The sequence below is a fragment of the Centruroides vittatus genome, unplaced genomic scaffold (genome assembly GCF_030686945.1).
Source record: "Centruroides vittatus isolate TY-2023 unplaced genomic scaffold, ASM3068694v2 contig_364, whole genome shotgun sequence".
Classification (NCBI taxonomy): Eukaryota; Metazoa; Arthropoda; class Arachnida; order Scorpiones; family Buthidae; genus Centruroides; species Centruroides vittatus.
The window spans coordinates 5,798,882-5,819,546 of NW_027122188.1; the positions used below are offsets into that span (position 1 = coordinate 5,798,882).

At 32.5% G+C, this 20,665-nt stretch overlaps 1 protein-coding gene across 1 annotated transcript in view; it reads left to right on the top strand.

The window, feature by feature from the left end:
- The window catches only part of LOC136975162 (NEDD8 ultimate buster 1-like), a 74,244-nt gene that overhangs the window by 36,202 nt on the left and 17,377 nt on the right, over positions 1–20,665 (top strand). Inside the window, exons 9-12 of the mRNA XM_067270202.1 lie at positions 1,340–1,419; positions 2,067–2,174; positions 15,402–15,453; positions 17,676–17,776. Of these exons, the coding sequence (XP_067126303.1) occupies positions 1,340–1,419; positions 2,067–2,174; positions 15,402–15,453; positions 17,676–17,776 (341 nt within the window). The remainder of the gene's footprint in view (positions 1–1,339; positions 1,420–2,066; positions 2,175–15,401; positions 15,454–17,675; positions 17,777–20,665) is intronic.

Consider the following 20,665-nt stretch of genomic DNA (forward strand, 5'->3'; position numbering starts at 1 on the left):
GGTTTTCAGTACCAACAGTTTTAACTAATATCAATTCACATGATATTTTTGAAATACAAATATAATAGAGCATCAATAAAAATTGACTTCAGAAAGTACTAATTCAGAAAAGTTTTTATGCAATAACAGTGGTTGGCAATCTTCTACGGGCCCATTATTGAACTATCAACTAGTGTTAGATTTTATTTATTACAGTACAAACCTCATGATTAATGAGGTTCACAGGCTTCTAGTGCATCAAATGGTTCATTGTGCATCAGCATACATATATGAAAGACATTGACTGTAAAAAATGTGTTTAGCCAGCAGAAAAGAGGGTAAGGGAAAGGAGATAGACAGTAGAGAAAGATAGGATCCCTCTGAACAGCGTACGTATGGCTACTGTACCCTCTATGTTTGATATTGGCATGCAGTTTTTATGCTGCAAGGCTGTAGTCCGCCAAAGGGTCTAAAAGAAAACCTGAGTGTAATGAACACCAATAATTGAGTGCTGCCATGAATAGCTAAGTATAGAAGTTAGTGCCAAGTGGCTTTTAGTAGGAAGACTTATATCTACTCAATACTAATAAAACTGAACATGAGCACAAATCTTAATACTATTAACAGCGAGACAGACAGTGTGAAAACAAACGAACACAACAACAAACTAGACAAGACGAATGGACCGACAGAAGACAAATAAGCAAGACCCCAGTTTTTTATATTTTTATTTTTTAAATTTTTTTAAACATTAACTTACTAACTAAACTAACCTACCATAACCTAGGACAAACCTAACCAGACGACTAAAGTTAACAACCCTAATCTAATTTAACCTAACCTATCATAACCTAACTGGAAACCAAGCTAAGAGTCCCTAATCTAACTTACAACTAGGACTAACTTAAACTACCCAAATAATGTTTGGAACATCAGTGGAATCATGCTCGATGTTCCAAACACCACTGTCAAACTTCTAGGCTCACAGGAAGGCGGTGCTGAACATCTGACATGCATGTTTTCGCAATGAAAATATCAGCTGTAACCTCTCTAATACTTGAATTATAACCAACTGAGGAAGGGTGTATGGCCCAAAATGCACATATTAGTTTAATAAAATCTCAGTGAGCTTTCCAATTGAAAACTATGGTGTGATAAGTCTGTAAAATTTATAGCAAATTACATATAGCAATTAAATTTAATTATATAACAACTTTTTAAGGGGGGTGGAGGCATAGAATTATGTACTTTGGCCTAGGGTATAGACATGTGTAAATCTGGCCCTGTATATATGTGTAAATATAATACATAGGTTTATTTACATATTTATTTATTATTAAATTTTTAATCTTTTAATTAGTGTCAAGATTAAAAAAGTGCGAAGAATGTTTTCATCGTAGTTATGGTGAAAATTTGGAAAGATTAGTAATTTTGAAAAAGGTAATAAGCTTATATTTCAGTTATAATTAATAATTAAACAATTATCTTCCTGTAAATTTTGTATTTAAAAATTTGCAATAATAATAATTTTATCTGAAGTATGTAAAATTTTTATTGCAATTAATAAAGAAGTTTGTATATTGAGTGTAACATTATTAATAATTAGTTATATTTTGCCCGAAAGTTACCTGGACATTTTGCATGGATGATCTATGTATTCTTTAATTCATTTTATTTTTTCTTTTGATAACTTTATTAGGAGATTCTGATGTGGCTTAATATTAATGAAAACTGCTTTACGTATATTTGCATATAAATATATATATATATATAAATGTAGGGAAATTTGGTCATACTGCATTCAAAACTTCACATGCAGTATTTCTATGGAGTTTTGAAAACTTCATAGAATGACTATGGGGAAAATTATATTTCATTGCAATCATATTGTGTAAAAGCAGCTGTCATTAAATCATTCCATAAGTATTTTAATATATAAAATTCTGTTATTATTAATTTTGTTTTTAATTAATTTGTCATAATAATAATTTTTATTATTTTTGATAAAATTGAAGATTATTTTATTTTATGAAAACTTTATTTTTTTTTTATTTTCTTTTATTTTTTAAAAGTTAGTCTTTTTTTAGGGACTTACTGGAAATGAAGCTGCTCTTTTTACTAGATTGCATTTGCTACAAGGAATAGTTGCTTATCACAGAAATGAAAAGGATCTTGCTAGAACACTCTTAAATAGGGTATAAAAAATAAATATTTTTAAAATTAATTTTTATAAATGCACAACTTATTGGAATTTAACATGATAATTTTTGTGAAAAACATTATTTATTAATTATTTTATTATTATTGACAATGTAAATGAAATTATACTGTTTGGCTTTAATTAAGAAGTCATTCATTAAATTTATTTCTCAAATATTTTTTGAAATTAATATATACTGTATTATCATTGAAGAACTAAGATTACTTTTTCCTCTATTATTGATTTTATTAGATACATTTTAATTTTTACTAAATGATGGTTGTAATATAAATAACCATATTATTTATTTACTGGAATTCACTAGTAACACTTTGCTGTCTGTCTGTTTTTGAAGGAAATCAATGAAAAATCTATTTTAATTTATACTTACAACAATACTTTAAATTTATAGTTTTATTTTTAATCTAACCATTTTTACAATTGGCAACTTTAAAATAAAAATTGTTTTATAATTAAAAATTGATTATTATTAATTATATTGAGCATTTGAGAATACCGTATATCTTCAAATTTTTATATTGATGAATTTTGAACTTATATTTATATTATAATAAAAAATACAGTGATTATTATTCTTAATAATTTTATTTTAAGTTGGTCCATCATATTTTACAAAACTATTCATGAAAGTTAAAAAAAATTCTCTTATTTTATTATCATATTTTATTATCATATTATATTTTATTTTATTATCATATGTGCCTTTTTGTTATAAGGCCATAACAAAATTGATAATAATTAAAAGCAAAGATTATTGCAGAATATTTGGCCTAGAAATCCATCTCTTTTATAATTTGATATATGAATTATTACTACGATGTATTCAAATAGTTGGGTTAGAAAGTTAAATTGACATTTTTACTTTGAGTATTGTCTGATATAGGCACTGAAACAGTTGACAGTTTCTTTATGCTAATGGATCATAATAACTGATTGCATAAGTTAAAAATGATTTTCTTAAATTTCTTAAATATTGCTCTTGCAGTTCACAGTAATTCAAACTAATTAAAATAATCCCAACTTTTGAATATATAATCTATGATTATACATTCATTATATTATTTAAAGTTCTACCCATTTAATACAAATTTTATTTGTTTTAAATTAAATCTACAATTAATTAAGTTTTAGCACAATTAAAATTTAACCAATCAATTCCTTAATGTCAGTATGGACAGTGTTTTTATTATTCATAGCCATAAAAAAATTTAATATAAAGCTTAATATAAAAAATCCTGAAGGTTTCGAAATGATTTTGCAGTACAGTTACGTTCCACATTAAATGGTTAATTTTGGAAGCATATCTGAATTATCCAATTAAATTATTTGCTTTCTTATTAAACAAAAAAAATTAAACAATATTTTTAATTAAATATTAATTGTATTATGACAACAGTGTCTTGGAAGTGATTGTTAACTATTGAACTGATAAAAATAAAATAACACAAGTGGCTAAAACTACTGAACACAGGGTTTGTGGGTTTGTGCCTGAACAGTATATTGGCCACACAAACCTTTTCAGGTTTTCTTTAAAGGTTTAACATCAAAATAGAGGCCTCTTCCCCTAGAAAGCCCTTCTGAGAGAAGTCCACATGTTACATTGCTTTATTTCATTAATCTAAAAAAAAAGATAAATTCACTTAGAAATCAAGGATAACTGCAAAAACCATTTATAAACAATGTTGTGGAGTCAGATGTTTGATTGGAGTCAGTAAAATTTTTTCAACTCCAGCGATTCCAACTTTAAAGTTTACTATTGGTAAAATGTGAAGTAAGAAAAATACTTTTTAATTAAGTAATATTTAAGGAAATTTCTTAGAAAATGGACTTTGATAAATTTAGATATCAAAATGATACTTACCCATAAAGATTGTTTCAAAATGTTATGTGTAGCTCCCACAATACGCTCTATACTTTCAGAAAATAGTTTTTATTAATTTAAGGTCCATCAGTGGCTGAGTGGATAAAATCACTGAACACTTGTCATAGGATTGCACCTGGAAAGTAAATGCTTGTGGTATCACTTCAAAGCACTTAGCTTATCTTTATCAAACAGAAGCTCCCAAGAAAAAATTTGACTTTTATTTCTGGTGCCATAATTTTTAATTGGAGCAATATTTTTTATATCTCAACTGTTTTACTTCAAATGTCAATTGTTTTTTTTTTTTTTTGACTAATTTCACTAATTAATCTTTTTACTACCCCTTATTAGTTTTGGGTTATTTATGACTATTATAACTTTGACAACATAATTTGGTCTTAAAACAGTCAATAGAAAAACAATGAAAAAAATTAAATTGAGATCAGAATCTAACTGCAACAAAATAAAAGAGGAAGTGAAAACTGCAAAATGTAATTAATAGGATCGTTCCAGCTTATTGTTTCACTGGTTTAAGTTCTAGGGGGGCTAATTGCACCCATCAGTTCAAGATGATTGATTTATATTTCCAAATTTCATATTTCAAAATTCTACTGCATACTTCAGTTTAGTCAACCATCAGTAGGAAATTAACTACCTGGAGTGGGAGAAACTACTTTACAGACCAATTTATTACGTCATTAATCAAATTGTTCAAATTCTTATTTTTTGCATTTTATTGTATTAATTTTTTCTTGAAAATAATTAAATTTAAATCAATTAATTATTTAACTAATAAAAGTGTAATTATTTTGGCTATTAAGATGTTGTGTATTTCTTATATACTTTTTCCAATATAAATTTGTTATATCCATTGTTTTGATTCTCACCAACAATTTTAGTACGACTTTTCATAGAGAAATTTTACATAAAAATATTTGGAATACTCAGTGGTAAATTTCTTATAAAAGAAATCATAGTGGGACATTTTAAAAAAGGATAGGTTGGAATGGAGTCAGACTTTTTGTTTACCGACTTCACCACACTGCTTATAAATTTGAAATTAATGCAATCTCAAGGATTCAGTCCCAATAATCCCTGTCCCAGTTTCTGCTCACAACATTTCTGCAAATAACTTATTTTTTGCATTCAATATTTTGTTTTATATATGTGAATAATTTATGCAAGCACAACTAGTTAATAACTAATTCTCTAGCTTAACATTTCCAATCAGTATGACTCAGTATCAGTTGTTTGATTATGAGAATAATCATATTTCCTATTAATTCTTTATACTGATGCAATTTTACAATACTGTCATGATTGTAATTTAATATAATGAGAACTTAGTGTAAAGTTTAAAATATATTTAACTAAATGTTTCTTAGTGTATAATCATATATTGAAATTTGAAATATATATATTAATTTCACATTAATATATATTTCACATTTCAATTAAATACATTTTATTTATCAAAAATTACTTTTAAATATTAATTTCAAACAATAGTAGATTAAAGTGAAGCTGAATTAATAATAATATATTTATTATACACTTATAGATATGAGTGCAGGTAAGATAGTTTATAAACAAAAATAACTATAATATAAATTATTCTCAAATTAGAAGAAACAAAATGTCTGTGGCCGTCAGCCATATTTTGTTTATATGTATATATATAGTTCATAAGTTGTAAATACACATATATTTTCTATCTTCCTTCTTCCTTCATTTCTATTCTCTTATTTCCGTTCCTTTATTCTTTGTCTAAACAATATAACCGTTATCGCTGGAGGGCAGGATTACCCCTTCTAAGAACTAAGGGGGAGTGTGAACAAAAGAAAAGAGGAAGCACTGAGGACTAAAGGATAGAAGAACGACCACTTTTTGGCCTGACCTCGGAGGGAACAGACGTCGTAAGCAGTGCTCCAGATTCGAGAGAGAGTGGAAGAGAGGGGACTGCAGCCGAGAGAGAGGACCTGCCAAGACCAGAGAACGTGAAGAGGTACGAGGGTCTATAGGACACTGGGAGAATTGGAGATCCTAGACATCAAACTGCTGGTTCAGTAGAGACAGAAAGGAGATCACGATGGTGAGAACACAAATCATTAAGGATATCGACTAAACCACTTGGACCCCGGGTACTTTCTATCTGCCTTTCCATCTTTTCTTTACTTTCCTAGGTCTATCTGTTTCCTTTCCTTATTAGTTTTAAATTAGTCATTAAGTTTAGTTTTTAAGTCGTGTATAAAAGTTTTATGTTACGCGCGCATGTATCATCGCTTGTACGCGAATGAGTGGCGACCCCCCCTTCCCCAGTGGGAATACTCAAGTTGGGATCTTATTGTAAATACGAAAGAAAAGAACCGTGTTCCAGGAGTAATAAAGGATTATTTAATTGTATACAGAAGTTTTGTTTTTTGTTTCATATTTGTAACGTTTATTCGCGGACTTACAATTCTCCCGGTACGAACAACCACAATGGCGTCTGCGACAGGATCCCAACTGTGAAGGGGTATACGGGTCGCACGTGTTAGTGGATTAATTTGTGTTATATCTATTCTTCTGTTGTGTAATTATTATATATTATTAAGATTAGTGTAACAATAATGGACGGCCAAGTCGGTAGTTCAAATGGTAGTAAAGGAATGAGCCCCGCTCAACCTTTGGTGGTGACGGGTTTTCTAGGGATGATCCCTATATTTACGGGAACGCAGGGGGACACCGTAAATGTGAAACAGTTTTTTCGAACTATAGAAAATATTTCCCAGCTTGCCGGGTGGAATGATGAAGTCAAAGTTGCCATCCTGCAATCGAGGCTGAAAGGGGAACCGCTGACGACATTCATGTGTCTCCTTGACCAATACCCCGGGTCGTATGAAGACATTAAGAATGACTTAATTAAGTGCTTCAAGAAAAAGAGAGGCTGGAGACAAGGATATTTTAGACCAACTTTTAAGTTTAAAGCAAGGACAAAATGAATCTGTAACGGAATTTTCAATCTGCACAAAAACTCTGTTGGCAAGGGCCATTAGTGATAACGACAAATTGAGATCGCTTACGGACGATATAATTAAGGAAAGATTTGTAAAGGGACTGAAAGGTAGTTTGAAGGGAAATGTATTGAGAAGGGCCCCTAAGACCCTCGAAGAGGCGTTTGTTATAGCCGAGGGCGAGGAAGCAATAGAACTTGAATGCGGTCATCGTTTTGAACGTAAAAACGTAAACGTGGGGATAGAGGAAGAATCGGATGTTATGGTAGGCAAGAGCAGTGATAGGATAGTTAGGGGAAATAAAGATGATGATAGAATTAGGGAATTGGAGAAGAAGGTCGAATCACTGGTTGAGGCTGTGAATAAGATGGCGACTAGAGACGAACAGAAGAGCAAAGTAGTAGGGAAAAGGTGTTTCGTGTGCGGAGAGATAGGTCATTTCGCTCGAAATTGCCCGGAACGTAGAAGAAATCATTTAAACTTGTAGAGGAGCGTAATACTGGTCAGCATAACGTTCCTTTCATAAATGTGAGACTGGCCGAAAAAGTCACTAAATCGCAAAGAGGTCTTCCGCTAGTGGTAGGAAGAATAGAAGGCGTGAAGTGTCACTTTCTTATAGATACAGGGGCGGAAAAATCTATTATAAATTCTAAGATGATAAGGGGTATATCGAACAAAAAAATAGCACGGGCCGCATCAGACTGCGAAGGCTTGGGAATTAGGGGAATTAACGGTGAAGTGACAGAGTGCGAAAAATTGATACGTGCAAAAGTGGAGTACGGGGATCAGGCATGTAAAGTGAAGATTGCATACATGCTATTACCGGGACATGTGGAATACGAAGGAATTCTAGGGATGGATGTAATTGGGGAGATCTATAAGATCATAGATAGTATGAGAGTATCCATGGAGGAGAAAACACGTGGTCGTAGCGCGTATATAGATGCACACGATGAATTGACGAGCGTTTCAAATATAGTAATTAAAGGGTTAGAAGGTTTAAGTTTGGAAGAGAAGAAAAAGGTGTATGACATATTCAGAAAGCACCCTGGTTGCTTCGCCGAACGTGTCGAGGAATTAACGGGTATGATAGGCGAGTCCCATAAACCGATCGTTGATCAAGACAGACCGGTAAACATGTGGCAGTATCGCATTCCCGAGTGCCACTTGCCTAAGTTGAGAGAACTGACTGACGCGTACCTAAAAGCAGGGATAATCGAAGAAAGTTCGTCCGCCTGAAATTCCCCAATCCACGTCGTAGAAAAGGAAAATGGTGAGATCAGAATGACGCTCGACCTGAGACGTGTGAATGAGGTCACTACAACCCAGGAATTCCCTATAGCCAGAGTAGATGAGATACTAAGTAAGTTTCATGGGAGCAAGTACTTCTCAGTTCTAGATTTAAAATCTGGCTATTTTCAGATAAGCTTAGATAAATCTGTTAGGCATATTTTTGCATTTTCGACTCCGTGGGGTAAATTTCAAATGTGCCGTCTCCCGCAAGGCGCGAAGAACAGCGGGAGGTTCTTCCAGGCGGTAATGTCTAAAGTGTTAGCCCGTTTTGTTGGCATAAACTGCTATGTATTCCAGGACGATATAGTACTTTTCTCTAAATCACTCCACGATCACATATCTCTCCTGGATGAGGTGATAGGGACATTAGACAAAACGAACTTGAAATTACATCCCACAAAGAGTTCTTTTATTGTCAGGCAAGTTAAGTACCTAGGCCACGTTATAAGTCAGGGAGGAATACTCCCGGATGTCAACAATGTGAGGGCGATACTCGAATTGGAACCCCCTTGTAGTGTGAAAGGAGTGCGAAGTTTTCTCGGGATGGTGGGATTTTTTAGGAGCTTTGTACCTAAATTCTCAGATCTTGCGCTCCCGCTAACTAAATTAACTAAGAAAAATGCAAGGTTTGCGTGGAATGCTGACTGTCAAGACAGTTTTGAAAAATTTAAAAGCATACTATCGAACCCCCCATTATTGAAACACCCAGATTTCAGGTCCCCCTTTCATTTATATTCCGATGCGTCGGACTATTGTGCAGGCGCAGTGTTAGGACAGAGGAAGGATGGTGAATTCTATCTGGTGGGATATTTCAGCCAAAAATTCGTAGGTGCCGAGAAAAATTACTCAACAATCAAAAAAGAATGTTTGGCTATAATATTATCGCTGCGTCACTTCAGGCCATTAATTCTCGGATACAGAGTTGAGCTGCACACAGATCATAAGCCTTTGATCTTCATCAGCAATATGAGAAACCATAACAAAAGGATCATGAGGTGGTCAACAGAGATCGCTGATTACGATGTAACTATAAACCATATCAAAGGGAAACGCAACGGGGTAGCCGATGCCTTGTCGCGACCAAGTGCCGATGCTAAAATAACGGGAGGCGAGATGAATATCAATACGATGGAGAATAGAGAATTATGGAAAAGAGTTGTAGATTCGCAGAAACAGGATGACGAACTAAAAAAGATATATGAGGATTTAAGGAGGAGAGGTAATCAGGGGGCAAACGCAGGGCTCCAATCTGAGTATCAACTAGATGGCGAGGTTGTGGTAAGTGTGAAGTCTGATAAATGGGGACTGAGAAATTGGGTGCGTGCATGTGTGGGAAAGGATATGATCGATCAAGTTATATGGTCATTCCATAACTCGGCAATGTCAGGGCACTTGGGCCTGAGAAAACCCACGACATAATAGACAGGTATTATCATATCAAAAATCTAAAGAACCGGATTAAGAGGGTGATCAAGGGTTGTAGAAACTGTCAAAAGCATAATATGCATAGAGGCAAGGCACGCCTTTTCAGGAAACAGAAGTGGCGGAGTTCCCATTGCAGAAGGTGGCCGTGGATATTATAGGCCCGCTTAAAACATCGAGAAAAGGGAACAGGTATATTTTAACGGTGATAAATGTTTATACACGGTATGCGGAGGCCATCCCAATTCAAAATCAGTTAGCTCAAGTGATAGCAGATAGTCTCTTTAGTAATGTGATATGTAGGTACGGCTGCCCCGAGGTTATTGTGTCCGATAGGGGAGCTAATTTTACATCTGATACATTCCAAGAAATGTGTGACAACTTAAGTATTAAGCATAATATTACTACCGCCTATCGTCCCTGTGCTAACTCTGTCTGCGAACGGTTTAAGAAAACGATCTGTGGGATCATTGCTAGAATATCGGAGGGGGATAATCAAGAATGGGATGAGTTTATTTATTCGGCCTTGTTTGCCTACAACAACTCATTGCACACGGCAACCCACGAGTTTCCAGTGTTCCTGCTATATGGGTTCGAACCCCGTTGTCCGAACGCCTTCTCCGACGATGATACAAAACTTATGGAAGGTGAAAGTCACAATCACGATTCTTTAGAAAAACTGAACACAATAAGAAAGACTGCCTACGAATTGGGGCGAGAGCGTAATTTTAGGAATAGAAACAGAGAAAATAGGGGAAAGAAAGCGAATGTATGGGAAGAGGGCCAAAGAGTCTGGCTGCTCAGGAAAGGAAGTACGAGGAACATGGGGAAGTTCTCTCCTAAGTATCTGGGCCCGTATAGAATCACGCGGGTACTTGGGCCAGTTACACTCGAATTGGGAGGAAACAAGCACAATAAAAAGTGGGTGGTGCACACGGACCGCGTGAAACCCTGTTACTCCCCTGTGTATAAGGAGAGAAGACCATTTATGAGGTGTCATAGAAAGGCAGAGACCGTCCCCGAAGATGAGGATATGGAGGCTGATGCAGAATTTGAACATATATTGGCGATGATACCTAGAAGTCGACCCGCGCAAAGTCCGGCCCAGAATCAACAGGAGAGTGAAAGTAACAGAACAGGCATGGGAACTGTCGCGAGGAAGGGTTTCAAACGCGCCACCCATATAACCTGTGCGGACATAAGATAAACTACCGTAGATTACACTACGGGGTTTGATCTTTTATTAGGGGGGGACGTATGTGGCCGTCAGCCATATTTTGTTTATATGTTATATATATAGTTCATAAGTTGTAAATACACATATATTTTCTATCTTCCTTCTTCCTTCATTTCTATTCTCTTATTTCCGTTCCTTTATTCTTTGTCTAAACAATATAACCGTTATCGCTGGAGGGCAGGATTACCCCTTCTAAGAACTAAGGGGGAGTGTGAACAAAAGAAAAGAGGAAGCCCTCGAGGACTAAAGGGTAGAAGAACGACCACTTTTTGGCTGGACCTCGGAGGGAACAGACGTCGTAAGCAGTGCTCCAGATTCGAGAGAGAGTGGAAGAGAGGGGACTGCAGCCGAGAGAGAGGACCTGCCAAGACCAGAGAACGTGAAGAGGTACGAGGGTCTATAGGACACTGGGAGAATTGGAGATCCTAGACATCAAACTGCTGGTTCAGTAGAGACAGAAAGGAGATCACGATGGTGAGAACACAAATCATTAAGGATATCGACTAAACCACTTGGACCCCGGGTACTTTCTATCTGCCTTTCCATCTTTTCTTTACTTTCCTAGGTCTATCTGTTTCCTTTCCTTATTAGTTTTAAATTAGTCATTAAGTTTAGTTTTTAAGTCGTGTATAAAAGTTTTATGTTACGCACGCGTGTATCATCGCTTGTATGCGAATGAGTGGCGACCCCCCTTCCCCAGCAGGAATACTCAAGTTGGGATCTTATTGTAAATACGAAAGAAAAGAACCGTGTTCCGGGAGTAATAAAGGATTATTTAATTGTATACAGAAGTTTTGTTTTTTGTTTCATATTTGTAACGTTTATTCGCGGACTTACAATTCTCCTGGTACGAACAACCACATGTCTTCATATTCAGTCCTTTCAGCACCTCAGGAACATAACAGTCTTTATGGGTGGAGTTGCTCTTTAATTTGAGGCTACTCATCCATCTTGATACATAAAGATATTAAGGTGGAGGCATGCATATATTATACATAGTCTTTTAAAATGTATTTTAATGTTCTACAATTTATTTAATATGCTCAACACTTCAAAAAGGAATAAAAGCCGACAGAAGATGGGCATAGACTCAAAATGCATATCGGCAATAAAAAAGAAATAAAGAATGTAAAGAATGCCTTGTGTTATATTTAAATTAAACAAACTAAAAATATTAAACTATTGTGTTCCTGAAGTGTTGATAAAGAAGTGAATATGAAAACATTTTCACCTTTTAATTTGTGGATATTTTAATATTTTATTATCATTCTAGCTATTGTATTTATTAAAAAATAGCTATATTTGCAGTATACACAAATTTTCAGAACATACTATTTCAATAAACTAATCAGAATATATATATTAAAATTACTAAGTAATTACTGATAGAAGTGTTTAATTTTTGATTGATCTTGTAAATAAAAGGAAAATTTTTTGTTTCTTTATGCAGTTTTGTATTTGTGTGAGGCCTTTTAAACAAATTTGTGTTTAGATTTGTAATGATATTGAATTTCATCTTAGTTTCTCTTAATTTTTTTCAGAAAATTTATCTTACTTTTTATTTATGTACTAACCTACAAACCTGTTCCATTCTATTTTTATAGAAAATTTACAAAAACCCACAAGTTTCTTTCAAGTGACCTTAAAAATTCATTTTAGCAAATGAATCTGTGAAATTACTGCCTACAGACCAATCTGTCACTGAAAACACAACACATTTAACTTTACATTCAGTTACTTCCTTTTTAGGAATAGTAAATTAATAAGACAATTTAATTATTAAGAACATGTGATCCAAAATAATGATGTGCAGCTGGCTGTGATGGTATTACTATTTAATTGGTGTCCCTTCACCTGAATACTGGTAATTTAGATTATTGCTTCTGACAAGATTTAATGATGCAAGAATATTTTGAAAGTATTTAAAAGCTCTTATTAATATTATTTCCCATGTAGAGTATTTTTATAGTTTCTTTGAAATATAATTACTCTCTCTTGAAATTGTGAGTAGCTACCTTGAGAGGTTTCTCGCTCTCAACCCTATTTGCAGCGTTGGACTGATGAAGCCCACTCACTAGATGGCTTTTACTAGTAGTTTGACCTAAGATCAGAAAATCTTAAGTCTAAGATTTTTTTCTGACACCAGTTAAGAAATAACACATCTTATAAATTAAAAAACCTTACGTGAATACTGGAATGCATATAATATAAACATTTGTTTTATATTAAATATTTACTACTGGACTTTTAAGGTTTATGAGTGTTAATTTAACACATCTTAACTCACAATTCTTCCTAGACGTCCAAAGGTTGATGTCTAATATCTAATTAGAGGGCTAAACGAATGGTGGAGTCATGGATACATCGATAGGGTAGTCCAATCTCCAAATAATACTAGTCTTAGGTGAGTTAACAAATACTAACAGTTTAATGAGCTAAATACATCAAGGGTTACACTAGAACTACAGCACTAAGTCTATATATAAGCACAATCAGCATCTTTGTCTGATAATACATCTAAGAGATGAACTATATCAAATATCTAACTACTTATACACTAATTGACCGAGAGAGAGAGTTTACATCGAACCTAAAATAATACCTCTAGTGAAGTAGACAGATGTCTTCTTGTATAGTTGACTTCAGTATAGTAGTCAGGGAGTTTCTCTGGAGACTATTCTCAAAGGAGATTGATGAGAGCAATGAGATGAGAGGGTTCACCGACAGAACTTTGGTCTATGCTCTTCGGGTGGAGGATCTACCTGAGACTCAGATTCCTGCCCCTTTTATCCTCTAATCCCCTCTAACTGGGGGGGGTAAGTTTTTCCTATGTAACAGAAAACTAAAGCTGTTTCACACTTGCTTCTGTGTCCTCCATGTATGAAGTATGCTTTCTCAACAGGAAGTTGATATATAAACAGGGAGGTGTTATTTCCTTTTATCACCAACTATCTCACAAGAAGGTAAACTCGCGCACCCTATTCTCTCCCATGTATTAATTTAACAAAAATATTGTCTCACATCTTCAGATTCTCACAAAATATATCACTTGAAATTGTTTTGTTACAGATTGTTGTACTAAGAATTACTTTCTTAGTACAACATGAAAGTTAAAAAAAATTCAAGAGAATTTTTTTTAACTTTTATGAATAGTTTTGTAAAATATGATGGAATAAATCTATGCAAAGTTACACAAATAAACAAAAGTGATTTCATTAAGAGAAGATCAAAAGAAAAACAACAAAATTTGTTGATGCTGTTACAGAAGCAATTATCTTATGTATTACAAAACATTTATTATTTGATGTATTACAGTCACCAACTAACAAAACCATGTATAGTTTTTGAACCTATTCAATATTTTATTAAGATAAGTCAAGCATTACAAGTTTTATCAGTTAATATTGGTATATATTTGCATACTTTTAATTTAAATAATAAAATCAGTAAAACAACAAGGATGCTTTATCACTGTTTCTAATACTTTAAATTTTTTTACTTTTTTGTAAAATCTATTAAATTTATGAAATTTTTTTACATTAAAAACAAACATTTTAAAGAAAATACTCATATAAATATAATTTTTTGAAATATGTTTATTTTTAAATAATTTTTAGAAAACTTTGCATTAATTTATAATAAAACTGTAATAAGAAAGTCAAAAAATACCTCCTTTAATTAAAAATTCTTTTGGCCCTCTTTCTGGTCATCTCAGCTTACAGTATCGAATAGTGTGGAACAAGAAATTCAAAACAACTTTCTTGTCCTTATTGTTTTAGACCTCAGCCAAAATAAAAGCAAAAATTTTTTTGTGTAAGAGAAATATTTTTGGCTTTCTTAATGAAGCACACTATTTAATTTTGTCTTCAATAAAATGCAAAGTTTTGTCCATTTTCATTAAAAACTACCAATAACTGTATGGTTTAACTTTTTTAATATAATTATTTGAATTTCAACAATAATTTTTCAATACACATTTTTTAGCTTTCACTTAAATTAAGTGTAATGCATCTATTGCAGAACATAGATCACATTGATAAGTAATGATTAAGAACCTAAATATTTTATTGTTTACTTTTAGATTCAAAGCCTCATTAATAATTTGAAACATTATTAATTTCATTCCTAATTGCATATAAATGTAAATGAATATGAATGTGTGTATTCAAGTCTCTTAAAATTATATTTTAAAAATTTTATTCACATATAATTAAATTTTTTAGCATAATCAATTTCGTATTTAAAATATTATTTAAAATGGAAAAATATATTAAAAATATAATTTTTCTTTTATTTAGTAATTATAATTTAATTATACAATATGTTTTTTTTAATATAAATTTTTAAACATGAAATTTAAATAAACTAAATTTTGCATTTTATGTTTAAATTTAGGCAGCTGCTGAATTATCTGATCTTAAAGTTGATGACAAAAAATTATCTGAAGGTAATTATTTTGTAAATTAATCATATAAATCTAAATAAATTATTATTAAGATTTTGATCAATTTGTAAAAATATTAATATTTGAGTTGAAAATCTATTTTTATTTTCTTGTTTATAATATCTAAAATTGTAAATTAAATTTCCTCGAATAATCATATACATAAATAAACCTCACAAAACTCTATAAATTTGTAAAGCCAAATAACCACTGGATTATATCAGGCTACTTTTCCATGATTATATTTAATTAATTACTAAATAATTTGTCACTAGAGGGATGCATTAGATGCCATTGCTTATTAAATTTAATAATTATAATTAAATTAATATTTATGAAATAATTTAGAATATTCTGGAAGAAACAAATCGGCCCAGAGTGGGACTCTAACCCACAACTCCTGCTTACTGTGCAGATGCATTGCCAGTAATGCTACCTGAGCATCCAGTCTGATCTCTTTCCATGCAGTCCTCTACTTTCATACAATTCACTATTTCGTACACATTTTGTACACATATTCAATATATGTGGAAAAATGCACATGTAATGATTTTATCCTTCTTGTGAACTATTAGTCACTAGTCTCTCCCCACCTCTTGGACATTAATCACGTTCATTTTCAGCATCACAGGTTCAGTCTTGAGCAGGGATGTCTTGAGTTAGCACTCATGTTGATGATAAGTTGTTGTCTTGTCAGGTTATGTTAGGACATGTGCTATCACTTTACGTACATTTCTGTTTTGGTGAAACAATTTGCCCTTATTAATTCATAAATGAGTGAAAAACGAAAATATAGCAGTGTTGATATGGACAAAAAGAAATCAAGGTCTCAACCTCCATATGATTGAGACAAAATGGATATAATTAGATGTTCTGAAAGTGGCGAATCTTGTGCTTCAATCGGTCGTTTGTATAATTCAAGCCAATTGACAATATGTTAAATCATGAAAAACAAGAACAAAATTAAGGAATATGTTCAAAATTGTGGAAATATTTTTTCAAAGATTGTTTCAAAAAGACATGGCAGAGTAATAGATGAAATGGAGAAATCTTTGACTTTATGGATTGAAGATCAACATCAAAAAGGCATTCCGTTCAGTTTATCAATTATTCAAGGTAAGGCTCTCAGTTTGCATGAAGATTGAAAGAAATGAGTAAAAGAAGATTATACTACAGAATTTGTAGCAAGCAAAGACTGGTTTGACAAGTAAAATAAGGTCTTCTTTACATAATATTAAGTTTACTGGAAAAGCTGCCAGCAATTTATTTTCACTTTCTCCAAAATTATTGAAGATGGAGCTTATTCACCTTGCCAAATCTTCAATGTAGACAAGATGGGATTACTTTAGAAAAAGATACCTGTATGTACTTAGCAAAGGAAGAATCAGTTGTCCCTGGGCATAAGCCTTCTAAAAACAGTTTAACATTGCTCCTTGGAGGTAATTTAACTGGTGATTTTAAATTGAAGCCAATGCCAATTTGTTAAACAGAAAATCCCAGAGTGTTGAAAGGAAAAGATAAAAGAATGTTTCTAGTCATTTGGAAATCAAATACTAATGCATCATAAACTATGGGTTAGGTGTTTCTTCACTTTGTCATCACAATGTGTGTGTTTAATTGACAGACTAATACACAGATAGAATGACAGATTTTTTAAAATATGGTAATAAGATTACTGAACTATTGATAACTCTCAGTGACCTGCAATGTTGAAACAGATCAAAATATTATTTTTTGTATAATTTTATTTAATAGTAATGAAGTATTGATAGTTTTACTCTATTATTTCAATAATATAAAAATTCATTACATTTTATTAAATTAAGCAACAATATAAAAAATCTTATTTGTTTAAATCCATCTGAATTATCTGAATTTATTATTTTTGTATAACTTTTTTATACAAAATAGGAATATCAGGAAAAAAACTATTTATGATATTTTAACATCAAAAGGGATTGAAACATTTAAAATATAAAGAAGTTAAAAATGTCAATAAAGGACTAATGTTTTCGGAACATATTATTTTCATTTTCAGATTAAAAACAAATTTAAAAAGCAAAGAACAAGTTAAAATTCAAATAATGACATATTCCCTGCAGTATGTTTAGTGGCTAATTAAGATAAATAATTTATGATCTATTCATGATTATATTTTTACATTCTTAATAGTTAGTTTATAGTATCCAGTGAATGAATTGTTAAACTTTAATTTTATTTTACAGTTGTTGCTTTAGGATATTCTCCTTCAGAAGCCAGAGTAGCACTTAGAGGTTGTAAAGGAAATTTAGAACAAGCTGTGCAATATATTTTAAAACGAAAAGAGGTAAATATCTATATTAATATTTTCTGTAACTACACAAGTATTAACCACAAAAACATTTTTTGATTTTATATTGAATTATTGAAGTTGAGCAATAGAAATATGTTTTTAAGTAATGATATTTAAAATAAAATTATGTATGCAATTTAAATTTTATAAAACACACTATCAATCAAAATGTCAATTTACACTCTCATAACTATCTTAATTCATCAAACTTTGATTAAGCAATTGACCTGCAAATAGTAGTCCATAATATATCTAGTGTCATGTGCATACAGAATTTGAGAAATGTGTTATAAATAGCTGTCACCTCATGGATGCTTTCTTTAAAACAAAGAGAAGCAGCTTAACTCTTCAACAACAACCATGTTATTTGTTATACAGTAATGGAAAGTGAAGATTTACTGTAGGAACAAGCAGAGAAATGGTTGTCCCAATAAATTGACTGAGATAAACAGGAGAAACTAAAACCCATGGGAAATCATCCAAAATTAGTAGGTGTCAGGTGGCAAGGAGAAGTAAGGTTTGCATCACTATGTTGCTTAAGGAGTCATATCTAGTTAGTTTCCACATGTATAAATATTCCAAAGCCCAATGTTTTAGTAATATGCCAAATAATTACCGGATTAAATTGGCAATTTTTTGGCCATCACTTAAGACACTTAAGGCCATGGCACTCAGCATGGTGTTTATAACTGGCTGGCTGAGTGCTATAGAAGATGATTATATCTATGTTATTTTGAATTTTTCATATTACTATCTCATATATTATATACACAGTAGAGCATTGATTATCTGAAAATTAATTACCCAAAAAATTGATTAACCTTTTGTCAGGTACAGTCTGTATTTTGAAATGAACAAGCACGATATTATTTAATCTAAAAGAAAAAATAATATTTATCCTTGTTTTTCTATATTATCATATATGTTATATTTATTTATTTAAAAAACAATAATATACACAAAAAAAAATACAAAACAATAAAGAAAAGACAGTAAAAATACAATATAACATATCACTACTTTTAGCACTATTACAGTCATCGTCATTGGAACCACATATTGTGATTTACTTTTATGATCACTTTTTAAAATTTTTTTCACCTATGTTTCCTTTCCTTTCATCTTGTATAGTAGTTTTGGCATTTTGCTTCACTTCTTCCAAATGATTTTGAAGAATGCAAGGCATGTCTTGTAGTTGTATAAATCTATAAAAATATTTTATATTTGTAATTAAAAGCATAAAAGTTGTATAAACAAGTAGTAAAAATGAACCAATCTATTTTTCTAGTAAAAAATATTAAAACACAAACATAACATAAGAGTTATAACTTATAATTTACCAATTATCTGTAATACAAATAAATGTTTGGTTTAATCAATAATAAGTATATTTTTAATGCTTAATGTTTATTAACAAAAGTAAGGTAAAAAAAATTAAAACAGCAGAAAAAAATTAAAGAATTCCTTACATCTTTTCCTCACATTTACATAACACAAGCAGGTGCAATATGTAATGAGGATGGCTTATATGTATTTCTTCTGAAAAAAGTAACTGTTTTCCAAAACCAAAACATTCCTTACTCCAGTATTGTTTAGTGTATATATTCCATTGAGAATACACCTACTCTTCAGGCTGATCACATGCAGTTGGAAGCAGTGGTGTACACAAGAAACAAAATACTGTCCTGAGAACAGGGTTGCTCCTGACAAAAGGTGAACCAAAATTGACTTCAGATTGTACTAATTCCAGAAATTACAAAGTTTTTATATAACAATTATTGTAGATCTTCTATAGGCACTGAAGGCATCCCCATTTGGCACCATAAGTAACCAGGTATATCTAAAATATATCTGGAAAGGAAGATCAGATGGAGGTCTGGGTGGCATAACTCCCACTTACCAATGCATCCTCATGGTAAGTGGGAATTGAAAGTTCAAGTCCCACTCCAGGCCAATTCTTTTTTTCAGAATATTCTAAATTGTTTATTAATAAAAATATTAATTTAATTATAATTATTAAATTTAATAAGAGATGGTACTTAACACCTATCTCTAGTACCATATTATTTAGAATTTAATAAAAAATAATAGTGCCCACTGTCGAGGATGGCTTGTCCTGTCTGGAACTAATTATTTGTCAGGTCGAGTGGAGGAGGAGAGAGGGATCGTTGATAAGACAGAGACGATATTCGAATAAGATGCCAAGTTTGGTCGAAATAGGATCTCCATAATTCGGATTAGTAGATACAGGGACCCGATAGACTTAACTGCGAACCTAGATTTAAGTACGTGGTAGACATAATGACGGACGGTCCCCAACCAGCGAACCCACATCCGGGTCCAAATCCGGCTCCAAACCCTCTTACCCTAGGAGGGCTGGGCGGAATAATTCCTTTACTGCCCGTATTCTCCGGCGAAACAGGAGGCGAAACAAGAGTTACGGATTTTTTTGATTCGCTCGCGGATGTAACGAGAGTAGCCGCCTGGTCAAAGGCCCAAATGCTGGCCGTAGCGAAACTCAAGCTTACTGGAATAGCGTGGGAATTTGTTAGGAAAGACCGGTGGATCAAAGAGGTAGATGATTTCGACGAATTTAAACGAATAATGATAGCGCGTTTTGAACGTGAACCTTTTTCCTTTCGTTTAAATAAATTTTATAAGTGCGTGCAAAGGAGGGATGAGGATCTACAAACTTATGCTGCCCGGCTGCAGGTACTCGCCATGGAAATAGAGATCACGCCAGAACCCGGTGCGGATGCCACCGAAACGGCTATTATCCAGCGTGTTCAGAGAAAGGAGCTGGACGAATGCTTAAAGGCGCAATTTTTAAATGGGATAGATATCAGGATCCAGAGACGTGTGATGAGCAGAGAAGCAGAAACT